This window comes from Schistocerca cancellata, chromosome 2 (genome assembly GCF_023864275.1).
Source record: "Schistocerca cancellata isolate TAMUIC-IGC-003103 chromosome 2, iqSchCanc2.1, whole genome shotgun sequence".
Classification (NCBI taxonomy): Eukaryota; Metazoa; Arthropoda; class Insecta; order Orthoptera; family Acrididae; genus Schistocerca; species Schistocerca cancellata.
This window is the reverse complement of record NC_064627.1, coordinates 993,525,302-993,542,089: the sequence shown is the minus strand read 5'-3', so window position 1 is coordinate 993,542,089 and position 16,788 is coordinate 993,525,302. Positions and strand designations below refer to the sequence as shown.

Sequence of the window (16,788 nt, the reverse complement as noted above, 5' to 3'; positions counted from 1 at the left end):
TGAAATAAAAGGGATGGTGAGGTGCATTTGTAATTCTCTAAGGTTGTAGACACTATGACAATGAATACCACAATAAGTAGTTCAGTTGAAGACGAATATACAGGTCTTAAAAAAAGCAATTACTGAACTTTTACAGACAAATATAGATACAAGGAAGGTAACTGTGAATAAACTGTGGGTAAAAGAAGAAGCAAATCAATTGATTGATGAAAGAAAGATGTACAAAAATGTTCAAGGAAAGATAGAAATATAATAATACAAGTCATTTAGGGATTAAGTAAACAAAAAGTTCAGGGAAGCCAAAGCAAAATAGTTGCAGGAAAAATACAAGGACATAAAAAAAGGTTATTGAAAGGATTGATTCCATATATAGAAAAGTCAAAACAACCTTTGGTGAAATTGAAAGCAACAGCAATTGAGAGATTCATACCTCATAAATTGGTAAGAGATGGAACTGATCCCCCATGGTACACAAAACAGGTCCGAACGCTGTTGCAGAGGCAACGGAAAAAGCATATGAAATTCAGAAGAATGCAAAATCCCGAAGATTGGCTAAAATTTACAGACGCGTGAAATTTAGCACGGACTTCAATGCGAAATGCCTTTAATAGGTTCCACAATGAAACATTGGCTCAAAATTTGGTAGAAAATCTGAAGAAATTCTGGTCGTATGTAAAGTACACAAGCGGTAAGACGCAGTCCATACCTTTGCTGCGCAGTGCCGATGGTACTGTTACCGACGACTGTGCCGCTAAGGCGGAGTTATTGAACGCAGTTTTCCGAAATTCCTTCACCAGGGAAGACGAATGGAATATTCCACAATTTGAAACACGAACAGCTGCTAGCATGAGTTTCTTAGAAGTAGATACCTTAGGGGTTGCAAAGCAACTCAAATCGCTTGATACGGGTAAGTCTTCAGGTCCAGATTGTATACCGATTAGGTTCCTTTCAGATTACGCTGATACATTAGCTCCCTACTTAGCAATCATATACAACCGCTCGCTCACCAATAGATCTGTACCTACAGATTGGAAAATTGCACAGGTCGCACCAGTGTTTAAGAAGGGTAGTAGGAGTAATCCATCGAACTACAGACCTATATCATTGACGTCGGTTTGCAGTAGGGTTTTGGAGCATATACTGTATTCAAACATTATGAATCACCTCGAAGGGAACGATCTATTGATACGTAATCAGCATGGTTTCAGAAAACATCGTTCTTGTGCAATGCAGCTAGCTCTTTATTCGCACGAAGTAATGGCCACAATCGACAGGGGATCTCAAGTTGATTCCGTATTTCTAGATTTCCAGAAAGCTTTTGACACCGTTCCTCACAAGCGACTTCTAATCAAACTGCGGGCCTATGGGGTATCGTCTCAGTTGTGCGACTGGATTCGTGATTTCCTGTAAGGAAGGTCACAGTTCGTAGTAATAGATAGCAAATCATTGAGTAAAACTGAAGTGATATCAGGTGTTCCCCAGGGAAGCATCCTGAGACCTCTGCTGTTCCTGATCTATATAAATGACCTGGGTGACAATCTGAGCAGTTCTCTTAGGTTGTTCACAGGTGATGCTGTAATTTACTGTCTAGTAAGGTCATCTGAAGACCAGTATCAGTTGCAAAGCGATTTAGAAAAGATTGCTGTATGGTGTGGCAGGTGGCAGTTGACGCTAAATAACGAAAAGTGTGAGGTGATCCACATGAGTTCCAAAAGAAATCCGTTGGAATTCGATTACTCAATAAATAGTACAATTCTCAAGGCCATCAATTCAACTAAGTACCTGGGTGTTAAAATTACGAACAACTTCAGTAGGAAAGACCACATAGATAATATTGTGGGGAAAGCCAAAGATTGCGCTTCATTGGCAGGACACTTAGAAGAAGCAACAAGTCTACTAAAGAGACAGCTTACACTACACTTGTTCGTCCTCTGTTAGAATATTGCTGCACAGTGTGGGATCCTTACCAGGTGGGATTGACGGAGGACATCGAAAGGGTGCAAAAAAGGGCAGCTCATTTTGTATTATCACGTAATAGGGGAGAGAGTGTGGCAGATATGATACGCGAGCTGGGATGGAAGTCATTAAAGCAAAGATGTTTTTCGTCGCGGCGAGATCTATTTACGAAGTTTCAGTCACCAACTTTCTCTTCTAAATGCGAAAATATTTTGTTGAGCCCAACCTACATAGGTAGGAATGATCATCAAAATAAAATAAGAGAAATCAGAGCTCGAACAGAAAGGTTTAGATGTTCGTTTTTCCCGCGCACTGTTCGGGAGTGGAATGGTAGAGAGATAGTATGATGGTGGTTCGATGAACCCTCTGCCAAGCACTTAAATTTGAATTGCAGAGTAGACATGTAGATGTAGATGTATATGTCAACATTAAACATGCAAGAGTAATTCCAGTGTAAAACACAGGGAAAGCAGGAACAGTCTACTAATACAGAGATAGAAGAAGAAAATGGGAGGCAATATGGAAGATTAGCAGATCCAGTATTAGAGTCAGAACATAACTGGGCTTTGGAAGACTTGCGATAAAATAAGGCTGAAGGCATAGATTACAATCTTTTGTATTTTTTTAATTCATTGGAGGAAGTTGTGACCAAATGTCTCTTTGATTGGTTTATCATATAATCCTAAAGAGAGCAAGAACAGATGAAAGCAACAACTATTATACAATCAGCTTAACAGCTCATGCATCCAAGTTGCTGACATGAATAATATACAGAAGAATGGAAAAGAAAATGAAGGTCAAATTAAATGATGATCAATTTGGATTTAGGAAAGGTAAAGGCTCTTGCAAGGCATTTCTGACACTGCATTTGATAATGGAAGCAATACTTAAGAAAATTCAAGATACATTCACCGGGTTTGTGAACCTAGAAAAAGCATTCAACAAGTAAAATGGTGAAAGATGGTCCAAATTCTCACAAAAATAAAGTGATAGTTACAGAAAAAGACTTGTAATATACAATATGTATGAGAACCAGAAGGAAAAATATGACTGAAAGACCAAGAATGAAGTGCTTGAATGAGAAATTGTATGACAGAGCAATGCCAGACTTTCACCCCTGTACTGAAGAAGCACTGACTGAAATAAAATAAAGGGTCAGGAGTGGGATTAAAATACGGTACATGGTGAAAGGATATCTATAATATGATTTGCTGATGACATCGTTATCATTAGTGAAAGTGAAGAAGAATTGCAGAGTCTGTTCAATGAAATGAATAGCCTAAGAAGCATCCACTATGGATTGATGGTAAACTGAAGAAAGATGAAAAGAAAAAATGTAAAGAATAAATTTTTGTGAATGTGTGTTTGGAGCACAGAATTTTATGTTAGTGAGTAATGGTGTGTAGCTAACCCAGAAAAGAAGAGAATCTTAAGTGTATGAGATGTGATTTTATAGAAGGATGTTGAAAACGTGATGGGCTGATAAGGAATGAAGAGGTTCTCCACATAATTGGCAAAGAAAGAAATCATGGAAAACACTGAATAGGAAAAAATGGTTCAAATGGCTCTGAGCACTATGGGACTCAACATCTTAGGTCATAAGTCCCCTAGAACTTAGAACTACTTAAACCTAACTAACCTAAGGACATCACACACACCCATGCCCGAGGCAGGATTCGAACCTGCGACCATAGCAGTCCCGCGGTTCCGGACTGCAGCACCAGAACCGCACAGCCACCGCGGCCGGCCTGAATAGGAAAAGATACAGGATGATGGTACATGTGTTAATATATCAAGGCATACTTGAGGCAGCTGTAGAGGGTAAAAACTGTAGTGGAACACAGATATCGGTATGTAGGCAAGAAATAATTGAGGACATTGGGCACAAGAGCTACTCCTAGATGAAAAGATTGGCACAGGAGAGGAATTCATGGCAGATTGCATCAAATTTGTCATAAGAATGATGACCCCAAAAAAGTTATAATAGATCAGCATAGCAAGCTTTAGATACAGAATTCTTATTGGTTTTGAACAGTTAATTAAAAGTAGCTCTAATTTTGTCTGATTCATAACAGTGATATGGAAATAAATCCCAAGCTAATTGCCGTGTACAAAAACTGCAAGGACATCAAATAAAACCTGGTGAAATATTCATCCAGCATATAAAATACTTGTCATAGCAGTAAGTTTTAATACAACTTTTATTCATTAAAATGTTTGCATGTGCATGGGAGAAACTGTCTCTACAATTTTCCAGGTAATCCCAATTGAAGTGACATATTATAACATATCATAGGAATCAATACAAGAGTGTAATTTTGTAATGTATATTCTGAGTAAAAGTACATACGGAAGAGTATTCTGGGCCAGTCGAGAACATTTTCCCATACATTTAACATAGCATTTACCCCCCCCCCCCCCCCTTCTTTCACCCCATCATCACCTCACTCATTCCCTCCCTCATACATTATTTATCATTCCTTAGGATCTCAGTAAGACCTTTCAAAGTAAATTTAAATGTAGTGAGCTTGGAAATGGATTGTGTTTGCTAGAAATTGTGGTACGCCCTGTGTACGAACTTTGGACTTTGGCACTTTCTTGGCACCTCAAGTGGCCACGAGTCACTTGAACCTTAAACCAGCACTAGGAATGTTGTAAGTTGGCACACTATGCAGACTTTTGCCTCTAGCCAACCCTGTAATAGTAATTTAATATATTTTCTTATTCCATTTTGAAATTATAGCTGCCACTTTTTTGTGCTGCAGTCTTTTCATGAAATTACAAAAATTAGTCCAGAAAAGTAAGACTTTTCCAAATGTCATTTACCTAGGAACAAGTATTCTATTCCAGTTTAAAAGCGTTGCAATCAAGAAAATATTGTCAATAACATACTTAATAGTTTATGTGTTACATTATTACTCCTCTACAAACCAATAAATAATAAGTGAAATCAAATTAAAAAGTAGTATCACATACAACCAGTTTCAAGTATAAAAACTTTACAATAGAAGTTATTGGCAGCTAAAACAATTTTCTATTTACAGGACAGGGAAAATTGCTAAGACACTAAAGAAATTCTGTTCATTTGCAAACATCATGAGTTCCATGATAGAAGACCTTCCATTTCAATGATGACTGGTAAAGTATGGCTTAAATGTTAACACAAAATATAACTAGTTTTTAAAATATACTGAATTTTACCTATCACAGAATTCTGTAACTGAAGAATTAACAATATCCTCCACAAAGCTTTCATATATTAAACAGTACTTAAATATGTAGAGCTTGTAGCAATTACAAATTCTGGTAAAAACACAAATCATGACTCACAACAACAAAAACGTTAGAAAATGGCAGAAACGTCTTCTAGAGGTTTCTAGTGTACATTCCCGCATGTGATTCTAAAATTGGGCAGTTGATTGAAACATCAACCAGGAAGCACCATGTGTTCCTATGTACACTATTCTCCAGGTACAACACTCTCCCCTACAATAAATGCATTTTTGTGATTTTGACAACAAAAGATTGATAGCTATACAGGAGATGCAGACATACTAATTGTGACCATATGCCATATGCACTGTACAAGTAAGACCTCTCATGGCCAGATGTGTGGTCTATCAGTCACTTCTGAAAGAGTTTGAAAATATCCATGTGCCAGGTCTAGAAACTTACAAAATTTATTTGTGCATTTAGAGACTTAGATTAAATTTCCTGTGGACTTCAACTCTGAATTGTAGGATGATGTTAGTAAATTCTTGCATGAGTTCATGGATTTGTAAAGTTTTTTGCAGTACATTAACAGATTTTTTTGTATTATCTCATATAACACCACAGGTGGTTGGGACTATAAACATATTAACTATAGTTGATATGATGTGATGTGATGTGACGGGTGTGTGGCAATCATTGGACACACTGCCAACAAACTTTAAAGTTTGTAACGCATTTTACTTAGCCCATTCACTACATACATTATAAGGTTACATCTTGTGCAAAAGGAAAGACACACTAGTTGTGAATCTCATAAAATAGCATCATTACAATCATCATTACTCAAAAAGAAATGAGATTAATCAAATTATGTACAGCATGCACATACCTCTTCAATGAATTGATTAAGAAGCCCCGAATGGCTGAAACTTTCATAAAAATCTCCATGACCAGGGGGGTACCACCTATAAAACAGGACAGATAAGCAATTTTATACTGAGCATCACATGAAGGATCACATTTAATTGTATCACTTACGCTTCCTTGTTACTTTTGATATCACAGTCTGCTGCAACTGGAAGGAATGAGCTTTCATTTATTCGAGGGTAACAGCTCTGATTAAAGCAATGTATTTGCACATTCAAACCTTTGTACTTTTCTATCATTTTTTGAGTTTCACTTTCAGTGTTAAAGGAGTTCATTAACACCAATGGAACATTTGTGCCATATGTTGAATTCAGGTACTGTAAAATTAATTAGGAATAAATATGAGTGGCATTCACTACACTGTTATTAGTGGTACTGTATAATGCAGCATGTATATATGAATATAAAATTATAGATGCTTCAAATAATAAACCCATTTCAAGAAGATTAACTTAAGGAAAGAGTGAAGTAGCCTATCATCTACATAGTGGATGACAACATAAATGTAATTCACAGTTATGTTGACAAGGGAAATAAAAATCTCCCTTATTTATTTACTGATTTTTAACTATCATCAATTCTCTTACTAAGCACATCTGTCAGAAACTATGAATTCAAGAAAATGCTAATATTTTTATGTCTGGTCCTAGTCACTAGTTGTACGGCACATCAGCCTTGAAAATCAGTCTGGCTTCAAAAATCACATGATACAATGCAGTGAAACACATAAATTGCATAAAATGTCTAAAACACAAAAAGAATAAAGAAAGTTTTAAAAATGAGCTGTCAATTGCATCAAATCAGCCATCCTGATTATGTTTATGGCCTACCCCAGGAAGATCCAGCCACTATCAAAATGTAAACCCGTCACTGCACTGAACATATCAGCACAAGGCAAACCACTGTATGTGTTTCTAATGATCTAGTGAAAATAAACAAACATGCAAAACCCAGGGACATAAAAACACCTTTCTGTATCAATAACAATATCCTTCTCTGCCATTTAAATGCATAATCTCTTAGAGGTAAAATCAGTACACTACAATAGCAGATTGATAAAATTAACAGCACTGTTTCATGTATCAATGAACACTACATAAAAGACTCTGAAATAGACTTTTGTGTTCCTCTTGGTTACATACTAGCTACTATCTATTGCAGAAGCAGCATTTCACATGGTGGTGCAGACTGTGCCTTGAACGCACTTTTGAAGTAGCTGGTATGGTAATGCACATGAAAAATTGTAACTGTCTCAGTTTATTGAGGTCCAAGATCGGATGAGATTGTATTTATACAAAAGTTAATACTTTAATATTGCAACTGTCCAAATATAAATATCATGAAATTATGATTGTAGGTGACATTAACACAGATTATAAGGCCAAAGTAAAAAAAAAATATGATTCACATGGTTCATTCTCTAAACTGCTATAACTGTCTCAATGAAAAATCAACTAGACTGAATGCATGTCTTGATAACATAGTTAGTAATGTACACAGAATATGATGTTACAGAATTAGGAATATTAGATTACAGGGGAAAGGGGGACGGGGGGCGGGGGGGCAAGGGGCTATGGTTTAAAATAGAACTTCAGCTCTCAATATTGCACAAAGACAAGCAATGTATAGAATTTCTAATGTATAAATATGACAAACCAGTTAAAGAAAATGGATTGCTCTCATGTAATGGGTAACAATAAAACCATTTATAAACACTTTTCCATTTTCCTGGCAGAGATTAAGTGCATAGTAGAAAAGACATGCCTCACTGTAATCAAAAGACATCATACTAATATTACACATAAGCAGCATCATGCCAATGAGTGCTACATGCCACTAATTAACAAACTTCAGATACTACTACTCATTCCGAAAGATAAGTCTCATAAGACTGGTAGAGACAAGAAGAAGTACATAAATATGAGAAAACTCTACAAACCCAAAATTAAAAATGCTGTGTACACTGCAAATGATGACTTTATTTCAGATTATAGAAATAAATATAAAATAGCATGGAATGTCATTAAAAGTACAATTAGTATCAATAATGAAAACAGTTCCAATCTGAATGCAATACTCCAAATGAAACTTTCGTATGATGTTTATCTGGAAACTAAGGTTAGAAGGCATGTAGCTTTAGCATGGAATGTCCGTGGGGGAAGTTGGCACCATTGCCATGTAGCAGGAAGCCAGGGGCAGGAACGAGCTTTCCCAACAATCAGTAGCTCATTGATTAGTGTTGTGGGGACTGTTAGAAATGAGCATTCTCATTCCAGCTTCTGCCAAGTATGAAGTGCATGCTGTAATTTGCTACCTAAATGATAAGGACATGAACACCACTGCAATTCATCACAAAATTGTTTCAGTTTTTAGAGAGGACATAATGTCAAGGAAGCATGAGATGAAATGAGTACCAAATTGCAATTTTGGAAGGACCTAAATTCACGATGAAGACAGAAGCAGAAGGCTCCGTTGCGACTGATGATGTGGTGCAGAAAATTAAAGAACATCTTCTCTCTGGTCGAGCTGCATGCAGTTTGTCCAAACATTTCATGAAATGTTGTTCATGAAATTGTAATTGATCAATTAAATTACCGCAAGTTGTGTGTGCAGTGGGTGCCCAGGATGCTTAACGAAGCACACAAAATGAACAGAGTCAGTGCCAATTGTGAATTTCTTGACTGTTTTAAGACTGAATGCGAGGCTTTTCTCAACTCTATAGTGACAGGAGATGAAACTTGGGGCTATCATCATACTCCAGGGAGCAAACAACAATCAATGCAGTGGCATCATACTCATTCTCCATCAGCCAAATAATTCAAAACTCAGCAAACAGTGAGGAAAATCATGATGTCAGTGTTTTGGGACAGAAAAGTGGTTTTGCTTGTTGATATTTTGGAAAGAGGTAAACAAATAAATGCTGTAACATACTGTGAGACCATAAGAAACTTTGCAGAGCCATACAAAACAAACATCACAGGATGCTGACAATGGGAGTCTGTCTTCTTCAAGACAATGCATGTCCACACACTGCTCGTGCAACAGAAGAGTTGTTGAGTTCCTTTGGTAAGGATGTTTTAAGCCACCCCTCTCACAGTCCTGATCTCGCACCTAGTGAATATCATCTGTTTATTACATTGAAGGAACACCTTCATGGAAAACACTTTCTGACAATGACGAGGTGAAAATCGAAGTGAATAACTGGTTGAAAAAGGTGGTGGGAGACATCTATGACACAAGAATTGAAAAACCTGTCCCACAGATGACAAAATGTATTGGGGTAAATGATGATTATGTGGACAAATAATGCAAGATCTGTACTACAATGCATGTACATTTTGTTACAATAAATTCATTATTTGTACTTCAAAAAATTATTGTAACCTTACTTTATGGATCAGCGTCATATATAGTGCTACCATCACAACTCCATTTAATAATTCTGCTGTAGATGCAGAAGCCCTACTCACTCCCACAAAACAGACAAGAAGTGAGAAAATTTACTTGAATCCCAATTGTTTTAAATGATATCAACAAATCAATAAACAAGCTAAGCAATTACAAAACAGAAGACTCTTTTTACATTCAGTAATTTCATCACAAAGTGTATAGCAAAGGAAATCAAAATGCCACTTCTCTCACTGTCAAAGTACTAGATGAAGAAATTTTCCAGAACATCTTAAGCTCACAGTTATATTGCTTAATCATGAAGAAAGGTGAGAAAAGCCTCCCAAATAACTACAGACTCATTTCAATAGTACCAGCCACATCCAAAAGAGAATAGAAAACTGTATGCATAAGTGGATATACAGTTATTTTGAAAAGAATAAAATTTGAAATGAACAGCAGTTTGGATCCAGGTCTTGCCAATCAACTGTAAAAGCAAATGAAGCTTTGGTGAACAATATTTATGTAGCATACAAAGAAAGGCTAAGTCCTGAACATTTATTGATGTAAGCAAACCATCTGACTCAGTCCCATATGAAAGTCATAAAAAGTTAGAATATTAAGGCATTGAAAATGTTTCACTCAGTTTATCCAAATCTTATTTAAGTTACAGGTTACAGCCTATTTATGCAAATAAGCAGAGAAAAGTAATACTTCCAATAAAAACAGAAATATCCCAAGAATTTCTTCTTGGACATTCCTGTTCACTGTCTGTGTTAATGACTTTTCAAATTTTATATCACGTAACAATATACTATATGCTGATGATATGGCACTGGCAATCATAGGGGAGAATTTACAGGGTTTACTAGGTAACAACAGGGAAACAATGCAAATGACTAGTAACTGGTGTCAGGACAATCAGCTGTGCATAAACCAGACAGAAAGAGAGGATATAATTTTTAATCTCAAGGTAACTAAAAATAAAACAGTGAAATTACTTAAGTGATCATAGACTGAAAACTGTCTTGAGAAGAATGCACCAATACATTCATACAGCAAACTGTAATTTCAATGAGTCACTGAATTGACCAACTCATACAAATGCCTGGGTGTAATACTTTGTAGCGATAGAAATGGAATGATCACATAGACACAGTGGTTGGTAAAGCAGGTGGTAGACTTCATTTGCTGGTAGAGTACTGGGGAAGTGCAATCAGTCTACAAATGACACTGTTAACAAATGACTCATGTGGCTAGTTCTAGAATATTACCCAAGTATGTGGGAACTTTACAAAATAGGACTAACAGAGGATGCTGAACATATACAGAAAAGGGCAACACAAATGGTCACAGTTAGTTTGATCTGTGGGAGAGTATTGCAGAGATAGAAGAAATTAAACTAGAAGACTCTTGAAGACAGATGTAAACTATCCTGATAAAGTCGGTACAAAGTTTAAAAAACTAGGTTTAAATGTTGACTCTAGGAATATACTAAAACCCCCTACATATCGCTCACAAAGTGTTCGTGAGAATGAAATTAGAATAATTACTGCATGCACAGAGGCATTCAGACAATCATTCTTTCCACACTCCATATGTGAATGGAATGGAATGAAACCCTGATAACTGGTACAATGGGGCATACGTTCTGCCATGCACTTCATGGTGGTTTGCAGAGTATAGGTCCAGATGTAGATGTACATTTATATTGTATAAATTAAGAATTCAAGTACCTGGGATGCATACTGACTAATAAAAGTGAAGTGCCAAAAGAAGTACACCGACAAATAATAAACACCAATCACATGTTCTTTAGTTTGAACAGTTTATTCAAGTCACATCTAATATCACAGAATAATATTCAGCTGTACACTATACTAGTACAGCTATTACTTTTATATAGCGGTGAATCCTGGATGACTTTAGGAAGCAACTGAAGAAGCAATGAGGGCACTGATGACCTCGATGTTGAGCGCCCATGAACCCCAACACACACACACTGAAGAAGCAATGTGTGCCGTCTGTTTTTCATGTTCTATGAAAACCTGTTCACCTTGATCTGCATAAAGCAACTATTGTGAATTTGCACTGCATTTACGTTCAGAATACCCTAAGAAGAAATCGAGAACCTCGCCTAATTTATTCACCACCAGGAAGTTTTCAAAAACATAGAAAGAGGGACTGTAGAACTTGGGAGATGGAGAGACCACCCACCACTTCTATTGCTATCAAGAATCAGCAGAAATGCTGCCACAGATGCTAAGCAAATGAGACATGACTTTGCAGCATATTTTGACACTGCTGAAGGACAAGAGGAGTGGAACTATTTGTTTGCTTAGTGTCAAAGATAGTTCATAAAAAATGCTTTCTTTTCCATGCGGTACTGTAAACAACACATTTACATTCTTCATTTTTATGTAATGGATATACTCACAGGATGAGCAACAACTCAAAGGCATACCCCTTAGAAATGCACACACCTTCTCTTCACGATCCTTGTCTTCGACGAAGCACATATATTGAATCCATGGAGGAATTTCATCTTCAGGTTATGCAGTTTGCTGTCCAATTCTTTATCAGAGATGCTGTATAAATGAGTTAGCTGCTGAACTGCATCCCATTTCATTTTCCGGTTTTTATAATCAGGGAAAGTGGGATCCCACAATAAACGCCTATCACAAAATTCTTCAGTTAATTTCATGTTGCTATTTTTCGTCCACTCCAACTTCACACACTGCTGCTAAAAGGACTGCTAGCCTCCTACCAAACGTAAACAACCACTATAGCTTCCTTGCACAGAGCTGCTCACTTGTTTCCATGATGCAGCATGAGTCGGCCTGTGAACCGTGCATGCACAGTAGATCTTGGATCTGTGCCGTGTTTTTGATGAGTGAGCAGATACAGGCACATGTATTTCTCAGAATTCTAGCACTGATGTTACAGGTACATCAGGTACAAGTCACAGGAATTTGCAACTTGTGCCACATCGCATCGGCTACATGTGACAGGCACAAATCTCCATGATAAACCCCTCAGTGGGAACATATCTTAAGATGTATCAATTATTGTGTCAGCTTGCCTCTTTACAGGAACTAGCAGCTCTTACTTTTGATCACATGTGCAGTTTATTGTCCAACTACCATCACAAATGAACACATGTCATAGTGGTGTGAGTCAAATTCTACTGATACTGAAAGAGACCAAGCCAGTCACACAGGATCTGAGCAGCCTAACTTCATGAACTTAGCCATAAGTGTCTGTTCATTACTGATGACCACAATGACTTTTATGCAGACTCTATGGTGCACAGCACAATTATATGTTTAGCTCCAGACAAGGATGTGGGCCATAAGGCTTTACTCTGTGAAAAAATACCCTCTGGCAGAAGTCTTACAAATACCACAAACTTTAGAAGTTTCTTGGGCAGCAGGTGGCCAAATTCAAGTGTAAGGTGATGTGGCAGTAGTGTCACAAGATGTGGCTGCTATGATAACAGATGGCCTGTACGGTGTAGCGGCAGTGGCAGCAGTAAACATGCACACCGAGCACTGAGCAGACCAGGGCCAGCACCAGCGGCCGCAACCACCACAGTGCCAGTGTGAGAATTCTCTGCTTCCATCTTGTCCTTTCTGTTTTGTCCAGCATGAACGTTCAGCATGTCCTATGCAATGGGCTACATAATGCATGCTCAAAGAAAGGCCACATTGCTTCTGCATGTTGTTCACTGGAGGTTGCTCAGGATATGGACTTGGACGTAAATTGCATGAATCCAATGCTTGTGACTTCTCCCATGTTGTTTATAAAGTTAAGTGTTTTTCACCAAGTTCTCTGTCTGCAGGTTGTCACAGAGGCTGCAGTGACATTACTCAGTTCTCAAATTTATGTGCATGTAGGCCTGCTGCCTTTGAGACCGGCCACGTGGAAACTGATCAGCTATAATACACGTAAAATTGTGCTGTTGGGACAATTTATGGCATCTGTCTCTTAAAAGTCAGTGGCTCATTCCACTACATTTTTGGTGGCTGCTGATGCCAGTACTGAAAACTTGTTCACGATGGAAGAATTTCAGGCACTTGTATTTTCTATCACCAATGTAGTTCACCTTCTGTCTGATTGGGTACCATATTCTCAATTGAAAACATTCAGTGAGGAGTTTTTGGACTTGTTTTCATGTGCTATGAATTTTTCTGGTCATATTTCTTTGAAATCCACAGTCTGGCCCCGTTTCTGTTGTGCATGTCCTATTCCTGTCACCCTGAAAGAACAAGTGAAAGCAGAATTGGACAGTCTTCAGTCTCTGGGATTGGTGCAACCTCTTACAGTTAGTGAATGGTGGTCTCTGCTAGCTATAGCTTGGAAGCCATCAGGAAAACTTCACCTCTGTGTTGACTTCAGTACTATTGGCAATGCGCATTTGATTGTGGATGTGTATCCTCTCCACACCAGGAGGAACTATTGGCAAAAATATCGTGTGGCCAGTACTTTTCTAAATCGATTTGTCTGAAGCATATCTGCAGGTTCCCGTGTATAATGATTCTTGGTAATTTCTGGTTCTGAATAATCCTTTTGGACTTCTTAAACACTTGTGCCTTCCTTTTTGGTGTGGCTAATACCCCTGCTATTCAGTTGACTATACCTGTCCCGGACTGCATTAATTTTTTGGATGATATTGTTGGCATGGGCTCCTCCAAGGCTGACCACTTGAAAAATTTGTGCACTTTGTTTTCTGTCTTACAGTCTGCAGGCTTACTGTGTAACCTCACAAAATCCTGGGTATTTCAACGTTTTATTGTTTATTTGGGGTTTGAGGTCTCGCAGGAAGGGGTTCACCCTTTACCAGACCGCATCTCCACTATTACGTCTATGCCTTTCCCTTTGTCAATGAAGGAGCTTCAGGCTTTCCTGGGGAAGATAGCTTCTGCCACAAATTTCTGCCAGGGGCAACACATTGGTCCACCAGTTGCATGCCTTGTTACGCAAGAAAGTACCTTTTTGCTGCATCCCGGAATGCAAATGTTGAAATCCAAATTACTCTCAGGATCAGCACATAGTTTTGATGACTGATGCATTACACTACAGTCTCAGTGCAGTCCTAGTGCACCAGTATGCCAGTGGCTCTGACTGACCTGCTGCTTTTGCCTCTAAATCTCTCTCTGTCCAAGCAAAGTTACTCTCAGGTGGAAAAAGAGGCTCTTGCCATTGTCTGTGTTCTCCACAAATGTCATTGTTTTTACTTATTACTTTTGACTTATTACTGACCGTAAACCCTTAATTTCCTTGTTTAACCGTCACACTTCCTTGCCTGACAAGGAAGCATACCTGGCCACTGTTCTTGTCTCGCTACAATTACGAAATCCATTTTTGAGCTAGGTCTAAATTCCAATGCAGATGCCTTGTCCCACATTCCTGTTGGTCCTGATCCTGACTTTGAGCATGAAGAATTGCTTAGCTTCTATCTTGATACTGAAACACAGGCCATGGTTGAGGCTTCCTAATTACAATCTTGCACATAGCAGCTGCCATTGTTACCAAGCCAGTTCTCTGCCAGGTAGTTCAGTTTGTTTAACAGGACTGCCGAGATGAACCAAGGTCTGGCTTCAGACCCCCTGCACAACTCTTTTTCCTTACAGTATCACCTCTCTGTTTTTGACTGTGTTTTGCTGTTGTCCACGGAAGACTTCTCTCCCAGAAAAGTCATTCACACTGCGTAATGGTGCGGGGTACTACACCTTCACCATTAGGGGCACTAGAGAGTTTCGCACACTAAACTGTTACCTAGGAGACATTGTTTTGGCAAAATTGATGGCAAAATTGTCCACTTCCTCATGGCTTGTGAAAAGTGTGCCCACAACAGGCAGTTCCCAGGGTATTCTCCCCCCTGACCCAATCCATGCCAGCCAAGGGAATACATTCATATAGACTGTGTGGGTTCGTGCTTGAATTCCCATTGGCTCTTGGTTGTGGATGCATTTTCCCCATTTCCTTATATTCACCAGTGTGTGTCTATGTCGGCTGAGGTCACAATTCATATGCTTTTGAGGGATTTTTTCTTCTGAGGTGTTTCCTTGAACCTGAGTTTCTCAAACCTTTCAAGCCAGTAGTTTTTTTCCCATCAAGCATTCATCATGTTACTGTCCCACCATTCCACCCCCAACCAAATGGGAGGTGGAACAACCAGTGCATGCATTCAAGTCCCAAATGAAAAAGTTTGTTGTGGATTCTTCACCGGACAATGCCCTTCTCCACACCTACCACTTTATGCCTACAAGAAAGCAATGCCCAGCTGAGCTGCTTCATGGCTGACAGCCATGCACACTCCTCCACCTTCTGCAGTGCGGGTCAGGTATGTCTGGCCACTTGGCGCCGGGATCGCCGATGTCAGTGCACGGGTTTGGTCACTGGCCCAAGTGGTACTGACCACTGTTATCTGCCGCCAGGGATGCTGTATGGCCAATGGGCTAGAGGCACACCACTTTGAGCAGCTCTGCCCCCCACTTGCCACTGGAAGCTACTGGTTCATTGATATGGCTTCCTTCTCCCACAGCCTGCTCGGTAACCCTTCTCCTCGAGCCCGTCATCCCCTTCTGTGGATCCACCCCATTACATTGGCTGCCTCCTCCACATGTGGCACCATGGGGTTCCAGCTTCCCAGCACCAGGCACTGGCTTGTCTCCAGCTTTGGGACTGTTGCCGCAGCCTGCTGTTCTAGTCAGGTCACCTCCACCCGTCCACTCACCATCACTGCCTCAGCCAGTGGGTCCAGCAGTATTTCCTCCAGCGTGGGACCTGCCTGATGATGATGAAGAGGTAGTGATGGCACCCTCCTCCATGGTGCTGTCATCGGGCACCATATGGGCCCACTGTCCTCGGGCATGCCCACTTCTCAGCGTCTTCCAAAACTATGCTCCCATGCCCACCCAGCACATTGTCCTGCCCCTGCCGTGGCACTATCACCACTCCAAATCTGATGGATGTGTCTCTCATCGGGCTGCCAGCTTCTCCATCACTTGGGCAGCATCTTTGCATGAGAGAGAGGTGTGCCGTATCCTACTGCTAATGCATGTGACTGTGAGTGCACTGAGTGTAGTGTCACTGTGCATGTATACTTACAACTGCCAACTGTACCAGCATGGGCCAGCCACTAAAGGCCACATGTAGAAAGCGAGCACATGGCACATTCTCAACAACACCATCTACTGGTGATTTGTGCCTATATATGCATAGAAAAGTGCTGACTCACTCTATGGTCTTTTAATTTGTACCACTCACATCATTATTTCTGTGTATCACTTATGTTGCATC

The 16,788-nt window shown here is 39.3% G+C and overlaps 1 protein-coding gene across 1 annotated transcript in view; it reads right to left on the bottom strand.

Moving 5' to 3' along the window:
* The window catches only part of LOC126160409 (UTP--glucose-1-phosphate uridylyltransferase-like), a 155,574-nt gene extending 139,214 nt beyond the window's left edge, over positions 1 to 16,360 (bottom strand). The window contains exons 1-3 of the mRNA XM_049916905.1: positions 16,223 to 16,360; positions 6,208 to 6,413; positions 6,059 to 6,134 (exon numbers count right to left, since the gene is read on the bottom strand). Coding sequence (XP_049772862.1) covers positions 6,059 to 6,134; positions 6,208 to 6,413; positions 16,223 to 16,360 — 420 coding nt within the window. The remainder of the gene's footprint in view (positions 1 to 6,058; positions 6,135 to 6,207; positions 6,414 to 16,222) is intronic.
* Positions 16,361 to 16,788: the final 428 nt, after the last annotated feature.